The following is a 21,703-nucleotide window of genomic DNA, read 5'->3' as shown; positions in this document are numbered from 1 at the left end:
GCCATGAGGTCCGTCAGCTGCTCAGACTGGGAAAAATAATCCTTCACCATTTTCTGACGCCTAAAGACCGGAGTGTTAGATTTAGGCGGACCTCCTCTTCCTCTATACTAAGGACGGATCTGACCGATCTTACCAGAGAGGGGACATCCACGGAGGATTGGTGGTCTTCCCTAGCTGAGAGAGACCCAGAAGAGGAACCATGTGTATCCTCAACTGATGAGGTGTTAGAATCCCCATACTGCACCTGATGGGATACTCTTATGCCCATGCTTAATGGTAACTGATCTATTTGCTTGCACCACTTGCTGAGCAGCAGTAGACGATTGAACCATACTCTGACTTGAGTGAGCATAGGCATCCATCCAGAAAGGATGCATGGGGGGCATATACATAGCAGGATGCAACTGCTGCGAGTACCCCATAGTGGGAGGCAGCAGACAAACCATCTTGCATGAAATCCTGAGCTGACAGGCCCGCCAAACAGGACTTACATGAAACCAGCACAGGAGCATCAACCTCCTGCTTCCCTTTAACATATCAATGTATAAAAGGTACAAGGTATAAATGCAAAGCAATGTGACAGTCTTCACAAGTACCAGTGAGGTACACAGAAAGCCACACACACATACAGAAGAAACACAGTTAAAATAACTGACAGTCAGAAATAAAAGGCAGTATCAATACAGCAGCTAGCACAAGTCACATCCAATGCATATGCAATTTAATCGCAATGGGCTCTGAATCAACTGACCAACACCCAAGGTTTGGTAGGATGTAGAGCACTATATACCTGACCCAGGGGAGAGGTATACAGGGAGACAAACCCAAACATTACAAGAAAAAAACAGCTTCAGCAGAGCACCGATGGTGTACTGTGAGCGTCTCATATACACGAGGCAGTAAGGAGGAGCAATCCAGATGTGGGAAACTTTCGTAGGATCTGCATCTGGGTCGAGGGAGGGGCTGTCGTGGGAGAGCATACCTCCCCTAGGCTTCATCAACCTGCTGGGTACGCTGGCCTCATGGCAGTAGATGAGTCTACTGCCAAGCTCCGGCATCAGACGATAAGGCCCCAGTGGTCTAGTGAGGACGCAGACTGTCTTGGGCCCTCACTGCAGCATCTTCGGCACTGGAAGCAAGGACTGCCACACACGATTTCCCGTAAATAAGGAATCGCCTTACCTGCCATCTCCGTGCGTCCGATTGCAGTTTGGGCCTCCAGCATCACTGCTAACTAAGCTCTGCTGTGACCCGCCAAAATCGCCAGAGACATTACTGGTGTTGCAGCACTGGCGGAGGTAGAAGGAATTGCAGTGCATGCGTCTTTTTAGGACGCTCAGCACTGCTAACCCAATTTATTTTTTTTTTAAATAAAAGCTTGGGACTGCCTGAGCAGTCCCCTGTTAAAAAGGTGCGTCTGATCCTGCTGAGCACAAAACAAAAAACGTAATGCCTGTGGGTAGGCGTGGTGTATATATGGAAGACCACCAGGGCATTCTGGGAGCTAAAGCTTTGACTGTTTGGTGCCAACCACATACTCCAAGGTAGTTCCTGTGGACCCTATGGAACCTGAAGAAATGCATTTCGATAGAACACTATTACATACTTTCACACTAAATACATTTAAAGCTTTACCAGCCCAGAGCACTACAGCTTCTGCAACTAATCATAGGCCACACAGCGATAAAGTACTTTGTTGGTCTTTTGTCCAGAAATTGACTGTCACATTATCTGAATACTATTGAAATAACATTAGTTGTTATGGACATGGGGAAATCTAGAGGAAGAAATACAGAATAAGAGGGCTTGGCTGCACAGGACTACATTCAGCATAACTTGTTCTTACTTTTTAAAATCTTACATACTGTTTCCAGTGGCAAATGGACACTACACCAACAATAAAAATAGCTCCAAGAAGACCATATTACAGTATACCCATCTGCACATCAAAACTTCTGTGACTTACCTTCTGTTACCTGTATTTTATATTTTTCAACCCTTCACACCAGTGATGTATTAAATGTATCTGGCTGTTAAACAAGTTTACCTAATATGGAAAGTGTACTGTACAGCTCTGTACATAATGCTACAGAATAATCTATTAGCTACACTGAAAGCTAAATAGATATGATCTCTGTATAGATATTAATGGGGCAATTCCTCCCAGGCAGGAAAACTTAATTTAACCGCGCCCCCTTTCCCTAGCCCTCCCAGGGGGTGCCTAACCCTATGTCCCCCCGGGAGCCGTGAAACCTAACCCTCCCCCCGGCTTACCTTCGTTCGGTATGCCGGGCTCCCAGTGCAGGTCTGACGCCAAGCATCGAGATTTCGACGACTGTCATTAGTATCCTGCTGAGATTTGACAGTCGGGAAGCCAGCAGTCGGCATTTCGACCATCGGCATCCCAACTGCATACCGTGTAGGCACATGGTATAATCAGCGCATTATGGGCTTATGTCATCTGTTAATTCTTTAGCCAAACATTTTGCACTCAGATTACTATTTACAGTACATAAAGACATGTGACAGGGTGTATAGCTGAAAGGTGTAAGTCACAACTGCAAACTCATTACTGTCAATCATGTCTAAATCTTTATCATCTCACAACAAAAATAGATAATGAACATTTTATAGTTTCCCTTACTTACACATGTAGATATATATCTGACATAATGAATTACCTTCCAATTAGGTCCAAGAGGCCCCCTCATTGTTTTAATAGACTGAAATATTGCTGGATCTTCATCGGCTTTGTAATCCTACCAAACAAAACAGAGTATAGCCAATAAGAGCCATAGAGGTAATTCACTTGACAAGGTTCTAAGATACACGTTGTACTACTGGTAAATAGATTTATTTTTTTCTCCAATATACCTGCATATGTGATAATTAAGTGTATCACAAGATAAAGAAAACTAGATATATAGGCACTCCATCTGAGAAGGTCCCATTATTTACAGACTGAATGATTGCCAACATTGAATTGTGATCTCCTTTTATATATACATTTGTGTATTGCCATGTACAATGGAATAATTGAACCTTGAAATAGACTTGATGGAGACGATACCAATAAGCAAACATATCAATCGGTTTTAACTATCAGCATGGGTGAATTAAATGAGTTGTGATCAATTGCAGAATATTAACCCACCCCAAGCAGAACATGTTACACAGAGACAGAGACCATATCTTGTATAAATTTAATTTCTGTCCTGATTATAGGAATCTCACAAGCCCTACACTTGGGGTTATTAAATATTTCACTCTTCTGCTTCACTATACCCTGTGCAAAAAAGCAAGATAACAAATCATAATATTTACAAGTTGTAAAACTTTAATTTTAAGTTGGGCACATTGCTATGACTACAGGTGTATACACTAACAGAGCTTCTTACTTATTATAGAAGACAATATTAGTAGATTTTCTCTATTTATGCGAGAAACACTGCAGCAATACATTTGTTTTAAGTTGACTGCAGAAATGTGCTTTGTTTGTATTATTGAATGTTCAATGTTTGTATTACTGAATCCATAAGATATATATTTTTTATGTAAATAATTAAAAGTTATGTTTTAGACAATTTTTTGTTAACTAACGAGTGCACAAAAAAGGGAAATTCTCTGTTTTTGAATCATTCTCGTATGATTCTACACCCAATATATATGTATATTGATTTTTCCCATGGTGCACCACCAGCCGTAGATTGAGCAGGAATTCTACATTTAGACAATAAAATGTAGAAAATAAAAAAGGCTGGGAGAATTAATAGACCGAATACCTTTCTCCTGTGCGGATTCAACATACCCCCCCCCCCTTAGCGATATAGTGTCATATCATATAGGGTGCTCAAGTTCCACTGTAAGAAATCTAAAACCCAACACATATAAAACAGTGCTGTATTTCATTGCTAACAGTAAAGGAACATTTTAACAACAACAATTAAAATAGATTTTAGTGTATTATTTAATAAAAGGGTGATTTCAATTATGAGAATTAATCAAATTACATTGGAGAAATTTATCTGAAAAGGTGGTATCAGAAAGCTAATTGGCAGTGTTTTTTTTTTTTTTTTTTTTTTAAGAATTGTATGTTTTTATTATATGCTGTTTAAGTCAATAGATGTTTATTAATCTTCACACGTTTATGGAAATGCCATGACACAAGGTAGCATGATGAACGAATACAGATTTGGAATTCACTTCGCTGGTGTAGTGAACTGTAAGGGTTCTAGCAATCACAATTTTTCACTTGCTGCAGGCGTAATATCATCAAAAACAAAAGAGGATTACTAGCGCCAGGACATGTGAAGACATTCAAAAGTGTTTGTACATTAACAATAACATTTCTTGTGGGAGGTTGTCCCATATACACAGTATGTTTTAATTAATTAGAAAACAAACAACAACAAAACTTTATTTTATTCTTTCAAAACATTCTTCCTGTTTGTCTTTGCATTTAAGTTGACCAGATGAATCTATTTAAAAAATGTGTGTTACTCCACTTCACATACCATACATGACAAATGCATTACTAAAGTAAAGAGAAACTGAAAAGTACTAATATTCCTTTTTTTATATATTTCTGGATCAGCTTCCAGTACAATTCAAGAAGAAAAAAAAAAGGTCAGCAGTTCCAAATGTACAAGTATCAGTATTTGAGGGTGGTTCCTGATGTTCTGACATATCAAGGCCTGGCCTATGCCAGTATGGTGCCAAAAAAAATCAAGTGTGAAAACACTGCCCACAGAGAGCAAGAGCGTGTAACCCAGTCAGTGGGTGAAGCATTCATATATAGCATACCGAAGAGGACAACAAATGTTTTTGGGGTTCACCCAGATGTAAGTGTTAAAAAAGTAACAGGTAAAGAATTGGAGGGGGGAGTCTATTTTATTTAGAGGGGCTGGGGTTGAAAACAAAGCTCCTTGGAGGCACGTCTCTGGTCATTTAATACTGTACATGCTTTAAATTCTTCACACAGCGCAAGTATATAAAAATGTGTAAAAACTTGAAAGGATAGATTTAATTAGGCAGCATAACACGTGATCAGATGTTAGAAAAACAGCATATACTTAAGGTCTTCATACATTGTTGCAAAAGGTGATTACATTTTGTAACAATACATGGTTTGTTACTCTATAGTACTAAACAAACAAAGCCTCCAACAAGTACTGTCAAAAAATATATGGAAAAGTCACTTGAATAACAAAAGCAATGATTTATGCTTTATTTATTCTTCCACATAGCAAAGTGAAAATCCTTCCAGCCAAATAGTGGTTAATTTGACATAAATACAGTTTTATTATGTATAAAGAAATATATAACAGCTGATATTTTCACCATCTTTACCAAAATATTCGCTATTAACTTTGTGCTTAGTTTGCTGCACACCTATCGGAAAAATAAAAAGAAACCCTACAATATATATGACAATTCAGCATTGAAAATACAATGTGCAGTTCCCAATTACAGCTGTAAATGAGCAATAGTGTGGAAGGAGACAGCCTTCTGGCTTAGTTAGCATGCAATCTCCTTCAGGATCCCACAGGGAGAGCGGAGCCACTGTAGGCGAGCCTATGGCTTGTGGTTTATTTTGTTTGCCACCAGCTGTACACTTCTCATCTCATTAGTTCTGTTAAAATACTCTGGGGGATGACAGCTGTAACCCACTTGAATCTTCAGCTAGGAGGATTTCTGTAGGCTAATTCTGCTGTGCAATTTCTGCAGCCCTTGAAGAAGCGTGTCCACTACATATCACTGTGTAGTACAAACAGTTTAAGCTTCTGAAGTAGGTTAAAAATGCAACAGGGCTAATGTGTCAGTTCAGATGAGTGCCTCTTGTCCAGAGAGTGCTTAAGCAAAGAAAACAATTTCATAAGACAAAAGAGTAAAACATTGTTAAAATGAAAATAGCAGGTGAATTGTGATACATCTGTAATGTACTTTTATTTACAATTTACTGCTATGCATTAAGAAGTAAAAGAAGGAAGAAAGGTAGTAGGAAATAAAGTAAAGAAAACAAAAGTCTTAAGTTCAACCTGTTACATGCTGCAGTGTTGGTCCTGAGAACAGCTGGGCCTTGGCTATACTTGCCATATTATTCCATCACCCGGTGGGACGATACCTAGTTTTATTAGTTGTATATAAGGAAGTGCGTGTAATCTGTTGTCAGAAGCAGTTTATTTTTCAGATAAAATACTTAAACTTAAGTTGGCCATACATGGTGCGATATGCACCTTGCGACGCGACAGGGTATCCGACGGTCAACATATCGGGCGGTCTCCCCACACGGTGCGATCGGGTGGCCGACCACCCGATATGCCAGCTCCCTCCTCCCCCACCCTAATAGCTCTGCTTGGGATCGCACATCGCAACCCCAGATCAACTGAACCTGCAGTAAGATCTGGAGGTGCGATGTTCGACCCCATGGATGCGCGCATTATCATGTCCATACACGGTACGATATAACAGCGATATCGTACCAATCCGTTGGATTGGCTGCTTTATCGCACAGTGTATGGGCTCTTATTATTAATATTACAGTAGTATTACAGGCACCTTCATCTGAGCCAGATGCAGAGTATAAAATGCTACATTTCAAGTTTTTATACAGGGGGAAAAGGACAAAAACTGAAGTCAATGAGAACTCTCACTGCTAACATAATAAAATAAAAAAGTTCCAAAGCACTGTCAGTCCAGATAACTGTCTCAGAGAAATAAATAAGGTCCTGGTACTCAAATAACAAACGTTGCAAAGAGATATAGAAAGTTGCGAGCAGATAAAAATTTAAAATAATATATGATCCACTATACAAAGAATATATAAATTCCATAAAGTCATTTTATGAGTAAAAAGTGGGCCAGGGGTTACAATTCCATCCACCGCCATTGGCCCAAGCCTGCTGTGGGACACTTTTAATAACAATGTAATAGTGGGGGGAATGGATGGAAGTGTGCAATACCTGCCCAACCACACTGTAGGGCTCCAAACCATCATGCTGTTCACCTGGAATGCCGAACAACTGAGACACATTGCTTATACAGATATCCTAAGAGGATCAACAACGAATTTGTCTCATTCATAATGAAGGGTCAACTGTTACTGTATACTGTTCCTAAGATTGAAGCTGCAGAAATACATAAGCACTTAAAACATTGGAATGCTAGCTACAGCAGAAGGGGAAGGAGTGCAGTATTAATGCTGGTTCTATATTAAAGGTGCATATCCACTACATGACTTATGAACGACTGTACGATAAAGACACCGTTATCGTTCATTATACTGTGCAGTAGATATTGTGCCCACACTGAACGATATGTCATTCAGTGCAGGCACCCTCCTTCATCCCCGAACATGCACAAACTGTCGATCGGCAGGTTGGGGAGTATGTGCAGGCGATGACTGATGCAGACAACGACCAGTGGAAGCGCGCATCACTGGTCATTGCCGCCATCTTCACTGCACAACTGAACGAAAGCTATGTCGTTATCGTTCAATCATCCATTTATATCATGTAGTGGATATGAGCCTTTAGTCATGTTGAGTTTTGTATATCTGCTGTATATTTTCAGCAACATTTGACCAAGATGCTGTACAGGCTGGTAAGTTGCACTGTATTATGTTATACTGAAAATGAAATAAACTAATTCATGTAACAACCTGTAACTCATATACCTATCCTCAAATTGTGCCAAACAGTCCCTTTAATTGCGCCATGGACTTTGCTTCTTACAAAGTCTGTGGGGCCAAAACACTAATCCTAAGTACCTGATACACTATTTGCAAACTAAGAAGCAAGACTAAGTAAAAAGTAGCAAAGTTGAGGAAAAAGTACACAAGACAGGTCTGATACAAGTGACCCTCACCATACATAACTAGCTGATGTGCACGGTTTCACCTGGGTAGACCTTAGATATTTACTATTTCCATTATCCCATTTTAACTAACATGCTTAGCTCATTTTATGCCTCTGGGCTAAATGAACGTAGTAGTATCCATTTAAATAAATTTAGATTTTTAAACTTTTTTTTTTTTTTTAATATAAATTAATTGAAGGTGGGTTATAAGACTTATGTAAACTTTTTTTTCCCTCTACTTAAGGATTTTTTCGTAAACCACATTGGTGGTTCTCTCCTCTGGAGCTAGGATCAACAAGCTGCTAGGTGAGCCGATTGTGGAGCAGCCACGTAGAGAAGCAGCCCTCCCTCAAGTCAATTCCTGCCACCTTCAGCAACTGCCCCTGGGATTTGTTGATGGTCATTGTAAGAACTTGAAGGGGAACTGCAGCCTCTTGAAGGAGTACTCTGATCGTATCAGTGGTATGTGTAGTATGAACTACCCACTGCCCCAAAGTACAGTGAACACTGTAATTGGGGTGGAATAGGTGTTCTGTGGAGGGCCTTTACTTGCAGTCTGGTGCCATTGCAGAGTTTGGGCAGGTTGAGGTTCTGCAGCAACATCACCAAAACCCCCACTTTGAGGATAAGCTTGTGGGATGGGAGGCTAGGAGAATTGAGCGTGTTGAGGAACTTCACGGGGTAGTGGATCACGTAATCTACTGGTACTACAGAGTCCACAGACTGTACTCCATTTCTGCCCCTTCGAACTACTGAAGTAGAGTGTCATTAATTACGGTATCCGTGTCATTCTTAGGGGGTCAGAATGGCACACTCGCACAGCTAGTCCATGGACTTTTTTATGGATATCAGCAAAACCAGGGTACATAATGGTTGTGAGGTCTGCTAGGGTCTTCAATGCTAAGCCTAGTCCTGCACGAATGTTCACCTTTCCCTCGGACTTGGGATACTCTGTTCCCTATTTTGAGTAGGAGTTCGGAGAATTGCCCAGAGGAGGCGTCGCTTATCAAGTGGACCCTCATATTCTTCCTGAGAGAGTTTTCAGACGAGAGGCCGCAGATACGATGCCTTGATGCACGCCTTAATTTCGTCAGCTTGAGCTCACCTCAGTACTACTGCCAGAATCTGCCAGAAGTCTCCAGCTAGCAGCAAGGTGACAACCCTATCACTCCATCGTTGCCCCTGACGTCTTTTAGGGTTCTGCTCAATGCCTCAAAACCATGTGATCTCATCCCAGACAATGAGCAACAGTCCCATAGCACTTGGACCATATTAATTTGTCACCCAATCCCCTTGGTCGAGAGGAAATATTTTACCCCTTTTCAGCCCCTTAGGAGTGGAGTTTAGAATAACCCCTGATTAGTAGGTGCTAAGGTCATGAAAGGAATATACTCCCCAAATGTCATGTTTCTAGTTCCATGGGTTTGAGTTTTGATGAGTCAGTCAGTCAGGACATTTGTTTTTATATATTAGGATTTTTCTAATCCGCAACTTTATACCAATTCCTTGGCTACGAAAAATGAGAGACATGGTAAAGAACTTAAATTTATCTCTCTTTCTTCGAAGTCCATAGGGTCCACAGGGAGACCTTGGGGTTTAGGTGATGGCAAGGACATCCGGGCACCACGCAGTTACATTTGCTCTCCCAGGATGCACTTGCCTCTTCCTATACCCCACCCCTTTGCCAGAGCCACCTCAGTTGTAACAAGCCAAAGGCCGGAGGAGGATAAAAGAGAAGAAATTCTGGAACACTCAAGAATCACATTCTCACAAAGAAGGAGATGGAAAAAACGGTGACTAGAGCGAAGCCCATCTGAAGCCAGGTGCGTCAGGGTGGGTGCCCTGTGTACTTCGAAGAAAGAGATAACAAATGTAAGTTCTTACCATATATCTAATTTTCTTCTTCGGGGTTCATAGGCTCCACAGGGAGACCTTGGGGATGTCCCAAAGCAGTCCTTTTAACGGTGGGGATTGCATCCGGAGAGGCAAAGGTTCCAAATGGATAGAACTTTAATAAAGGTCTGGACAGTAAACCACGTGGCAGCCTTACAAAGCTGAACAGGCGAGGCTCCACGGCGAGCTGCCCACGAGGGACCCACAGACCGAGTAGAATGAGCGGTAACAGAGGGTGGAACAGGAAGGCCCTCCTGAGTGAAAGCCTCAGAGATAGTCATACGCAGCCATCTAGCCACCCCTTCTTGTAAACTCCGTAGAGGACAAACAAGGAGTCTGATTTCCGAAGAGAACTGGTACGGTCCACATAAATCCTGAGGGCCCTCTCCAAATCCAAAAGAGGCCTCACCTGCTGAGGGGTCCGGAAACTGAAAGACTGGCACAACAATTTCCTCATTAATGTGGAAACAGGAAATCACCTTAGAAAGGAACCCAGGACATCTTCAGAAGGAAGAAGTCTACTCACCCACTAGTGAGTCGAGCGCGCTGACGGCTCCGGAACTAGGGTCCTTCAGGCTCGCGGGATTCTTTGATGCCGGAAGTGACGCAGGTTCCAAAGCGCACTGCGGGAACTAGCCGGAAGTAGCGAGGCGTCCACACGCCGGTCTCCAACAGTGGGACCACCGGATCCAGACGCTATCTTGACATCTCTAGATGCCGCGCAGGCGATAACAGCCCAGGCCAGGTACACACCGCTTACAGCCGCCAGCAGAAGTACGGGCGCACGCACACCGGCACTGAGATCCGGACCACCAAGAAGAGGATACAGCTACAGGACACACAAGATAGGTGAGGCCTCACCAACTAACTTACTCGTACTTTTGACTATCACCCACTTACCCCGAACTTGTGACCCTTAGTAAGGGTCAGGGACGCCTGCCCTTACACACCCCACTCTAACACCCCTCACTCTACTACATATAAAACTGATCAGTATGCAGCATACATGCTATAATAGTCCACATACAACGTGCCACCGTTGAGGAAACAATTGCTTCATTGCACACTCTGCAGTGTTAATTATATTATTAATAAACCAGATTTAACCTCTCTGTATGACATCCACTTCGTTACTTAATATCCATTAGCGTATCTAGGTTTCACTTCCATCTCCCTCACTAGCCCAACTGAGTTACACTCACGGCTGACAGTCACGTGACATACATTAATCCATTCCGGGCGCAGGTCTAAACTGTATGTTACCACATACAACTACGTCGTTGATATATGTAGCTGAATCACGGAGGCTACCCACCAGAGCCACCTGATCTGTGGTAGCATCTGATGGAAAAGACTCCTCTAGGGAGTCTGCCTAGAACGCCATAGCCTTGGCCACCCAGGAGATAGCCATGGCTGGCCTGGAGACTGCCCCTGAAAGAGAATACACTGACTTTAAACAGACCTCTACCTTCCTATTTGTGGTATCCTTTAGGGATAAAATGGATGGCATAGGCAAAGTAGCACTTTTGATTAAGCGCGTCACATGAGAGTCCACGCAAGAGGTGACTCCCTTTTAGTACAATGTTCCTCAGGAAAGGGATAGGCATAAGCTATGCATCTCTGCGGCTGAAATCGCTTCGGGCGATTTCCACACCACCTCCATGTGCTCTACTAGCTGATCAGACAAAGGAAATACTACAGAAGTAGTCCTTATTTCCTTGAACAGAGCATGTTTGGGCCGGGGAGCTGGCGGTTCGTCCTCCTCTATAACTAGGACCGAACGGACAGCACGTATAAGCTGGAATATTGATTGTACACTTAGACTCCTCACGCTGAGAGGGCTCAGAGTCATCTTCCTCTACCATCTCCCCGGTATCATCGTCATCGCATTGTGTAGATTGGGATGACGGCATAGGCTTTTGGCCAGTCCAAGGGGTTTATCCCCATGCAATATCGCCTGGAGGGTACCAGAGGTATCCGTCAGGGTCTGCAATGTAGTAGACAATGTATCTATCAATGGAGGGGGCATAGACTGAACCTGAATGGGTGAAATCTGTAAAGGCAGGCCTTGTGAGGGCCAAATCGCTTGCTGTGTGTGTCCCATTTGGGGAAACACAAGGGGTGCTGCCCACCACCCCGCCATGGTTGTCAATGCCTGAGCAAAGCACGTCCATGGAGGCTCCTGTGGTGTGGCTGGGACCACAGAGGGGACTGGAGGATTATAACACCTTGCACATAATCCCTCAGAGACCATGTCCCCACACCTAGTCCTGCAGTACATGACAGCAGGACTGGAGCGGAATCGTGCACATCATCCCCACTTTCAGACATAGTAATGAGGGAAGTGTACAGGGTTTGTGACAAACCACACAATAAATATATATTTAAATGTGCGGTATAATAAACACCCTGACAACACTTGTAATTGTAAGGGTTCAGAAAAAGAAAAGGTATAGTTATATTGTCTGACAGAATGATTAATAAATACAGACAGCACTAGCATAAAGTCACATACAATGCAGAAAATAAACCTGCACAATGGCACTACAAGTCAACTACCCAGACTAGGCATCTGGTAGGATATAGCGCTACATACGCTGACCAGGTGGTGAGGTATGTAGGGGGACCCAGGCTCCGCGTTACTGAGAAAATGCCCGCCAGAGACCTCAGAGGGTGGCGTTTCTGTGGGAGGAGTACTGCCTCAGCTCAGCCAAACCGCAGTGGAAAGGGATGCTGTGCAGAGGGGAGGAGCCGGCTGTAAACAGGGAAGGCTGCCTCCCCTGGCCGGCAATTAACCCCTGGGACGTTGGAAGCGGTATTATTTCTTTGCTCAGTGCGCCCCAGTACTTGTCCCAGGCTGGTCTAGGTGGAAGCGCAGGTTTCCTGGCCTGGCTCCACTGCAGTCATCCCCCAGCCCATCCCCAGAGACCCGGAGGGGAGAGAGAAGGACTGCAACAAGCGGATCACCGAAAGCGGTGACCCGCATTTCTTATCTGCCTCCCCATGAATCGGGCTGCAGTCCTCAGAATCCCACAGACCCTGGGCTCCCGCCGCAAACCCCGGATCAGTACTGGCGCCGGCGGGGTGATGGAGCGGCAGCATGGACGTCCCCTGGACTGTCCACGCTGTCTGCTAGTAGATTCCAATCGTGAAAATCTTCAGGGCTGTTGAAACAGCCCCACTGCGCTACAGTGACCCGACTCTGGCTGGGCACCAAACAAAACGGAGGTGCCTCTGGCCTGGGGTATAGGGAGAGCCCAGTGCCTCCTGGGAGAGAAAATTAACTGCGTGGTGCCCGGATGTCCTTGCCGTCACCTAAACCCCAAGGTCTCCCTGTGGAGTCTATGGACCCTGAAGAAGGAAAAACTTTTATACTGAGTCGCAAGATTGAGGAAAACGACAAAATTGACAAAAGAGTGCACAACATGGGAGTCGCGCCGGGGTCTCGCTCCATATGACGGAAAAATTATAGATGTATGTGGACATATCTGTAAGCAAGAGCACATACAAAGGTTACTGTGGAGAGCGTAGTGAATGTTGTGAATAGTTTAATCAAATCATAGCTGAGTGTGGTGAGCTAGGTAGTGAGTAATTGCAGAGCAGTTCAGTTGCATTTAGAGCAGCGGTGGCCAACCTGTGGCTCTTGAGCCACATGCGGCTTTTCTTTTATCCTGATGCGGCTCCACTGACTGCCTCAACTTGTGACTGAACCTGCAGCCACGAGGACGACGCAGTTGCAGACACCAGATCCTCTCTATGTGACACAGAAAGTCCGCAACAAGGTAAGAGCTGTGAGGGATTTTTATTTGTTTTTTCATCTTGTTACATGTGGAGGGGCTGGAGTGGCCTGTGGAGTGGGAGGGAGTGTGGGGGAAGGTGGCTGGACTGGAGTGGCCTGGGGAGAGAGATGGGGGGAGGAGCCTGGAATGGCACAAAGGTCGGCTGGAGCGACACCCGGGGGGGTGTGTGGCTGGAGCGCCACCCGGGGGGTGTGGCTGAAGCGCCACCCGGGGAGGGGTGGGGTGGCTGAAGCGCCACCCGGGGAGGGGTGATTGTTGCTGGAGCGCCACCCGGGGGGGGGGGGGTGCGGCTGGAGTGACACCCGGGGGGGGGTGTGGCTGGAGCGACACCCGGGGGGGGGGGTGTGGCTGGGGCGACACCTGGGGGGGGGGGGGTGGCTGGCGCAACACCCTTGTGGCAGGAGCGGGGGGTGTGTGGCTGAAGCGCCATGAAGCGCCACCCGGGGGGTGGGGGGTTGGGTGGCTGGAGCGACACCCGGGGGGGGTGGCTGGAGCGACACCCGGGGGGGGGGGGTGTGGCTGGAGCGACACCCGGGGGGGGTGTGTGGCTGGAGCAGCACCCGGGGGGGGGGTGGTGTGGCTGGAGCAACACCCGGGGGGGGGTGGTGTGGCTGGAGCAACACCCGGGGGGGGTGGTGTGGCTGGAGCGACACCCGTAGCGGGGGGGCGTGTTTTGTGGCTGGAGCGACACCCGGGGGGGGTGGCGTGGCTGAAGCGACACCCGGGGGGGAGGGGTGGCTGAAGCGCCACCCGGGGGGGGAGGGGTGGCTGAAGCGCCACCCGGGGGGGGAGGGGTGGCTGAAGCGCCACCCGGGGAGGAGGGGTGAGTGTGGCTGGAGCGCCACCCAGGGGGGGGGGGTGCGGCTGGAGTGACACCCGGGGGGGGGGGTGGCTGGGGCGACACCCGGGGGGGGTGGCTGGCGCGACAACCTTGTGGCAGGACCGACACCCGGGGGTGTGTGTGGCTGAAGCGCCACCCGGGGGGGAGGGGTGGGTGTGGCTGGAGTGCCACCCGGGGGGGGGGGTGCGGCTGGAGCGACACCCGGGGGGGGGGGGGTGTGTGTGGCTGGAGCGACACCCGGGGGGGGGTTTCTGGAGCAACACCCGGGGGGGGTATGGTTTGGCTGGAGCGACACCCGGGGGGTGTGTGTGGCTGGAGCGACACCCGGGGGGGTGTGTGTGGCTGGAGCGACACCCGGGGGGGTGTGGCTGGCGCAACACCCGGGGGGGGGTGGCTGGAGCGTCACCCGGAGGGGGGGGGGTGGCTGGAGCGTCACCCGGGGGGGGGGGGTGGCTGGAGCGTCACCCGGGGGGGGGTGGCTGGAGCGTCACCCGTGGGGGGTGGGGGGGGTGTATGGAGCGTCACCCGTGGGGGGTGGGGGGGGTGTATGGAGCGTCACCCGGGGGGGGGTGGCTGGAGCGTCACCCGTGGGGGGTGTATGGAGCGTCACCCCGGGGGGGGGGGGGGTGTGGCTGGAGCGACACCCGTAGCCGGGGGGGGGGGGGGTGTGGCTGGAGCGACACCCGGGGGGGGGGTGGCTGGAGCGTCACCCGGGGGGGGGGGGGCTGGAGCGTCACCCGGGGGGGGGGCTGGAGCATCACCCGGGGGGGGGGGCTGGAGCATCACCCGGGGGGGGGGGCTGGAGCATCACCCGGGGGGGGGGGCTGGAGCGTCACCCGGGGGGGGGGGCTGGAGCGTCACCCGGGGGGGGGGGCTGGAGCGTCACCCGGGGGGGGGGGGCTGGAGCGTCACCCGGGGGGGGGGGCTGGAGCGTCACCCGGGGGGGGGGGGCTGGAGCGTCACCCGGGGGGGGGGGGTGGCTGGAGCGTCACCCGGGGGGGGGGTGGCTGGAGCGTCACCCGGGGGGGGGGGTGGCTGGAGCGTCACCCGGGGGGGGGTATTTGGCTGGAGCGTCACCCGGGGGGGGGGGGTGTGGCTGGAGCGTCACCCCTGTGGCTGGAGCGTCACCCGGGGGGGGGGGGTGGCTGGAGCGTCACCCGGGGGGGGGGGGTGGCTGGTGCGTCACCCGGGGGGGGGGGGTGGCTGGTGCGTCACCCGGGGGGGGGGGGGTGGCTGGTGCGTCACCCGGGGGGGGGTGGCTGGAGCGTCACCCGGGGGGGGGTTGGGTGGCTGGAGCGACACCCGGGGGGGGGTTGGGTGGCTGGAGCGACACCCGGGGGGGGGGGTTGGGTGGCTGGAGCGACACCCGGGGGGGGGGGTTGGGTGGCTGGAGCGACACCCGGGGGGGGGGGTTGGGTGGCTGGAGCGACACCCGGGGGGGGGGTTGGGTGGCTGGAGCGACACCCGGGGGGGGGGTTGGGTGGCTGGAGCGACACCCGGGGGGGGGTTGGGTGGCTGGAGCGACACCCGGGGGGGGGGTTGGGTGGCTGGAGCGACACCCGGGGGGGGGTTGGGTGGCTGGAGCGACACCCGGGGGGGGGGTTGGGTGGCTGGAGCGACACCCGGGGGGGGGTTGGGTGGCTGGAGCGACACCCGGGGGGGGTTGGGTGGCTGGAGCGACACCCGGGGGGGGGTTGGGTGGCTGGAGCGACACCCGGGGGGGGTGGCTGGAGCGACACCCGGGGGGGGGGGGTGGCTGGAGCGACACCCGGGGGGGGGGGGTGGCTGGAGCGACAACCGGGGGGGGGGGGGGCTGGAGCGACAACCGGGGGGGGGGGGGCTGGAGCGACACCCGGGGGGGGTGGCTGTAGCGACACACGGGGGGGTAGCTGGAGCATTTTATGTGAATATTTTTTTCAGTATATTATTTGTGAATGTGGCTTTTTCAGTGTATTTTATGTGGATCTGGCTTGTTTTGGTGTATTTTATGTGGATCTGGTTTTTTCAATGTTTTTTATATTGTTCCGGCTTTTTCTTTCCCTTTAATAGTTACCCTCCACGGTGATTGTGTGCATGCGCTCTTACATGCTCCTACAAAAATCATACCAGGGGCGTGGCCTAGCTGGCACATGGCCACACTCCTTTTTGTATATGCGATCTCAGCTCTATGACATACCTACAGATATTTTTGGTCTCTATGACGCTAACTGGTTGGCTACCCCTGATTTAGAGTAACAAATGGGCAGATTAGACACATTAAGGAGATGATGGTAAACATGCTAACAGAAACTCACTAATACTGCTTCCAATCTTCACTGCCTTCCTTATCACAAGTGTGATGGAATTTCTGTTAAAGACCGCAAACCCTCTGGTCTTACTATCAAAAGACACAGGGAAAAACCTATGATGAGGTTTGCGTGCTTGTGTTGGCAGCGGAGGGATGTGGAAATTTAGTAACGGGAGACATTTCTCTTGTATGATTAAAATGTCAGCCTTAAGGGATTTGTATTTATTACATGCAACTTTCCATCTGAAAGTCATGTTGAAGCCTTTGTTTTGAGACATCAGTGAGAAATTATGAGGCATACTCATTGGTTTACGCATATTAGGGAAAGGGGACATAGTTTGGGGCAAATAGCGAAGATGGTACAGCAGAGTCTCTCCTAAGCAAAAAAAAAAAAGGGAAGTAAAACAAAAAACATTTTTAGAAAAAAATAAAATGCATCGATACATAAAATTCCAGGATGGACAATTCTCAACTATTGGAGAATGACTGCACATAGCAAATTAACCAAAGTTTTCAATTATGTGAACAGGACAGTATAGAAGAAATTAATAGCAACAGGGTAATCCAAAACAACAGGGTCAAAAATCCCAGGCTGGAGGGCTAGCTGTTGGTTGCAAGCCCAGCACTTCTCTCCCAGTCCAAGAAGAATGTGACATGGTAAGACAGTGGGTTGGGGACACCACTACCGAAGAGAGAGAGGGGGCCTTGCCCAGGGACTATTGCAGACATGGGTACAATTATAAGCCTCTAATTTCAATTATTCAGTTACTCATAACCAAGCGAAGTAACTCACAATTGCAGACTGTTTCTCAATCCACATATCAGCTGATCACGTTTCATAAAGTAATTTATAAGTCCAGTAACCTCTGGCTATTTACTTATTTTTGTTACTTTTTAAAAGACCTGAATCGAGAAACTCCAGGTCATCAAGGCAACCAAGTTTACGGTTTAATAAAGAGTTCCTGTATAATTTGTCTACTCCTAAAATACCAGCGTCAACTTGCAGTTAATGAATGGTCTGGAGGAGGGATCACTATGTATTTGGCTGGATCATTGGGGTATAACTTGTCCTTCCTATGTCCAAGTCCAGGACATCTCCAGTCCTTTTCTTCAACAAATACGTACGCTTCAATAACACATGAACTGCCACAGGAACACAGCTGTAAATGTAGGCTTTTAGAGAACCATAGTGAGAAGAGTAGGAATCTAGTAGGGTTGATGAGATCTTTCAGAGAGGTATTATATAGCTAATAGTCAACCTGCATAAGACGTCCATGGTCAAACTATCTCCATGGTTGGTGTAATACTAGACTAATCCGTTTACTACAAAGCACATCATTCAATAGGGAGTAGCGGCCGAGATGCTATACTTTAAATATTGCAAGGTACAAAGTAAATCAGGTTTACTCATTTAGTCAAGGCTCGCAAGCACCACAGTTGCCAGAGGAAACGCTAGTTAGATTGATATATGGGCCTGTTGGATTTCCCAGGTGGGTTGGACTGAAGTCCTTCTCTTGGGCGGTTGCAGAGGTCAACTGCTCAAGCATAGCTTTACTCCAATCAGATTACACTGCACAACAATGAAAATGTTTCTAATGTGAAAATAGTTACTTCTAATTGATTTCAGCATGCAAAGAATGAATATGACATTTAAAACTCTGTTAGCTCTGAGTTCTGAGATATAGCCCATTTATGACGATGTAGGGGTATTCCTAGTGAAGTGGGCAGAATAGAGAGAATTTTACCAGCAATCTGCGTTCCGCACAGAGGGGGCGGGGCCTAATGACCCAATTAAATGAATCAGTTATTTGTCCCCTTCCCTTCTCAAATATATGCAATTCACGGGATTACCCACACAAGATAACTGTGGTGCACTGAGTGACAAGCATAGTGAGCAATTCCACCAAGACATTTCAGCAATGGAACAAAGATATCAGGGGCAGGTGAATCACTACTGTTGGACAGTGACAAGAGATGCCCCAGAAGGGGAGTACAAGCGACAAACAAAGAAAAAGCACCCCCATGAATAGGCCACTATATTAGATAGTACTTTCCTATGCTGTATGTTTGTTTCGTTTTGTGTTCTTATTTGTGATTGATAAAACAACTGTTATTTATTTTCTAATTCAAATCAAGAAAATATCAGATTTAAAAATAACTTTTCACTATGACTATATTACTAATGTACATACAGTATAGTGCAAGTAGTGTAGCTCCAAAAATAGAGCTAGTAAAAACATTCTGAAATCATTTTAGTTTTTCTTGACCTCAAATTAGTAATGTATGACTATTTTTAGAAAGGAAACAAATTAAAAGTATTCATTTGTTGTAACAGTGTTATGGAAAGTATTTCACTGTCAACCTTAGACATAGTTTTCCAAGTAGGAGAAAGTCTGTGCGGAAGTTTTTGGTTTCCTGCTGGTTTCCAAACATACACCTGTAATAATTTTTCCATAGGGTTTTATTGTGTGGTTGCAAGTATACTTTGCTTGTGGCTGTGCCTCCCATTCAGAACCAACACAGAGAACATCTTCCCCCAAGTGCTGTAAAGCAGCAATCGTAACCCACTGTGCCATTGTGATGCACTAATATAATAGACCACTTTTAATACGGACCAAAATCTAGTTGGGCATACCAGCTTGCATTTTTATCATTCTTGCAGGGGATGCATAATTTTTAAGGTATAGGTATAAAACTGAATTCATCATGAAGACAAGAAGGGGAGATATGCCCTAGTACCGTAGTGAAAGAACCTATGAGAAATAATGTGGGGTGGGGGTATTGTTGATTTGTTTGGGGTTCTTTTTCTAATTTAACACCCAAACAGAATCCAATAACCCAAAACACCTTTAATCAGACTGCTATCTGCTAGAAATCAGGTGAGTGCTGGAACTCCAGTAAGAATACAAAAAATTCTAACCATATTAGTTTACTTGCACGTAATATAATCCAATCATGCACCAATGTTTCTGTGGTAATCCTACCTTCATTAGGACATGAATACAAATTAATTGATCAATGATAATTATAATAAAACTAGCTGAGGTACCCGCAAGCCCACATTGAAATCTTCAATTTATTAAGTTATGCATCCCAGACCAATTGCCACCCCTCTGAAGTTTTCATCCAAATCCATCCAGTGGAAGGCCCAGAACAGGCTCACCGGGTCAAAGTTCTGCCTAGTGTACACCAACGGGAGGTCCGACCGAGACCCCCTAAAACCTGGCCAGGATCCAACTTATTCCATTCGGTGCAGGAATGCAGAACCGAACAGAAAAACAAACAGACAAATGGATTTTGTGTTACTATATATATATCTGATACACAGGTGAAAATAAACAATGGCGTGTGCTCAATGTTTAAAGGAGTGTACAGAAGATGTGTCATTATCAAAGTCAGAGCAGTAATATGACTGTTTATAATGTACCTAACAATATAGAACTGCAAATATCAGCACATCTTTCATGCAGTACAGGATGTATTCTATCCCACAAAATCTAATACTAACTGTAGTATCTAGAAAATATATGTTTAATATACTCATTTCTTATTACCCTAATGTGTAACACAAACTGATACCACAATGGTACTATTACATTACATGTACTAGAGAATATGTTACAAACACTGATTTTAACTTTGAAAATTGTAACTTCCTTGGGTCTCCCATGTTTGATGTCAACCTAGTTACCAAAAATCAAATTATTAACATTCTGACCCTAACTCCACCACAAGTTGTGTTTGGAATATCCTCAACCATGAACCTCAATGTGATGTAGATACTGCAAATAAAATATACATGTGCAAAAGATAACAGGAGCATGGCTAGAATAATTTCGTTCATAATGCCTTATAATGAAAATACACTCCACTATGCTACTATGGGAAAGCATTCTAGGACCCAAAAATGGGATATCTGGACTAAATGATGTTGGTCATTATGGAATCATTTGTAACTACAGTAGCATGAAAAAAAGATCAAGTGTCATAATTCTTACCATAGCCCAAAAACTCCTAAATAAATTAAAATAGTGATTCACTTACTGCTGGTTCTACTTGGCTTCTATCTGCAATATCAATATGGACTACTTCAACAGTCTTCCAAATGTTTGGATCTAGACAATGCACCTGAGAGAAAAAAAACAAATTCGATATAAAATCATAGATCACAAAAAAAAAAAGAAACATTTAAAACATGTTGAGCGGTCAAAAATGTTTTTTTTTTTTTTTTTCTTACTATACATTATACTCAACAAGAAATATATATATATATATATATATATATATATATATACACACAGCGTTTTTTGCACAGTACTTTGTATGTATGTACAGTATGTGTATATATATCTCCAATGTTCAGCACTCACATCTGATATTTTTCTTGCACACCAGCTGTGTCACCTGGGTCCAGGATTCACCAGCAGAGATGTGTGTTTAGCAAAGATGGCACTCACCAGTAGAATTGCAGCTTAAATTTATTCCATTAGACATACAGTAGGCTTACATACAGGTGGCGACGTTTCGGTCCCCAAATGGACCTTTTTCAAGCAGTCAAGCCTTAAGTTTCAGGATTACAACCAAGTACAGCTCCCCGTGGAATGAAGTCCATACACACACACACACACACACACACACACACATATACACAAGGTACTGTGCAAAAACCGCCGGGGTTTAGAACCCGCAGCTTAGTAAATTTTGCCCAGAGTCTGTTAGCTGGCCAGCCTCGCTTGTGAAAGCCATACAACACAAAAAGAGAATTTGATTTCCTCAAGGAATTTGTACGATCCATGTACTGCAGTTGTATCTGCATGCGAAACGCTACATTACAGTGTTACAGCCGCTGACACTAACAGATACACCCGCAGTCGCACACAGAACATAGGCATGCTGCATATCATTTTAATCAGCAAAAGCTGCGTGTGCTATCTATTCACATCACTGTGTGAATAAGGCGCATTTGAAGGTAAAACGTTGCACGAAAGGCGCTCAACGCTCTCGAGGCACATGTAGCTCCCGCGT

The 21,703-nt window shown here is 46.5% G+C and overlaps 1 protein-coding gene across 1 annotated transcript in view; it reads right to left on the bottom strand.

Moving 5' to 3' along the window:
* Positions 1–21,703, bottom strand: part of PITPNB (phosphatidylinositol transfer protein beta) — a 71,589-nt gene that overhangs the window by 12,768 nt on the left and 37,118 nt on the right. The window contains exons 7-8 of the mRNA XM_088465361.1: positions 20,723–20,806; positions 2,682–2,759 (exon numbers count right to left, since the gene is read on the bottom strand). Of these exons, the coding sequence (XP_088321487.1) occupies positions 2,682–2,759; positions 20,723–20,806 (162 nt within the window). The remainder of the gene's footprint in view (positions 1–2,681; positions 2,760–20,722; positions 20,807–21,703) is intronic.

The sequence above is a fragment of the Taudactylus pleione genome, unplaced genomic scaffold, assembly GCF_031769625.1.
Source record: "Taudactylus pleione unplaced genomic scaffold, aTauple2 ptg000062l, whole genome shotgun sequence".
NCBI classification, from domain to species: Eukaryota; Metazoa; Chordata; class Amphibia; order Anura; family Myobatrachidae; genus Taudactylus; species Taudactylus pleione.
This window is presented reverse-complemented; position numbering and strand designations above follow the sequence as displayed.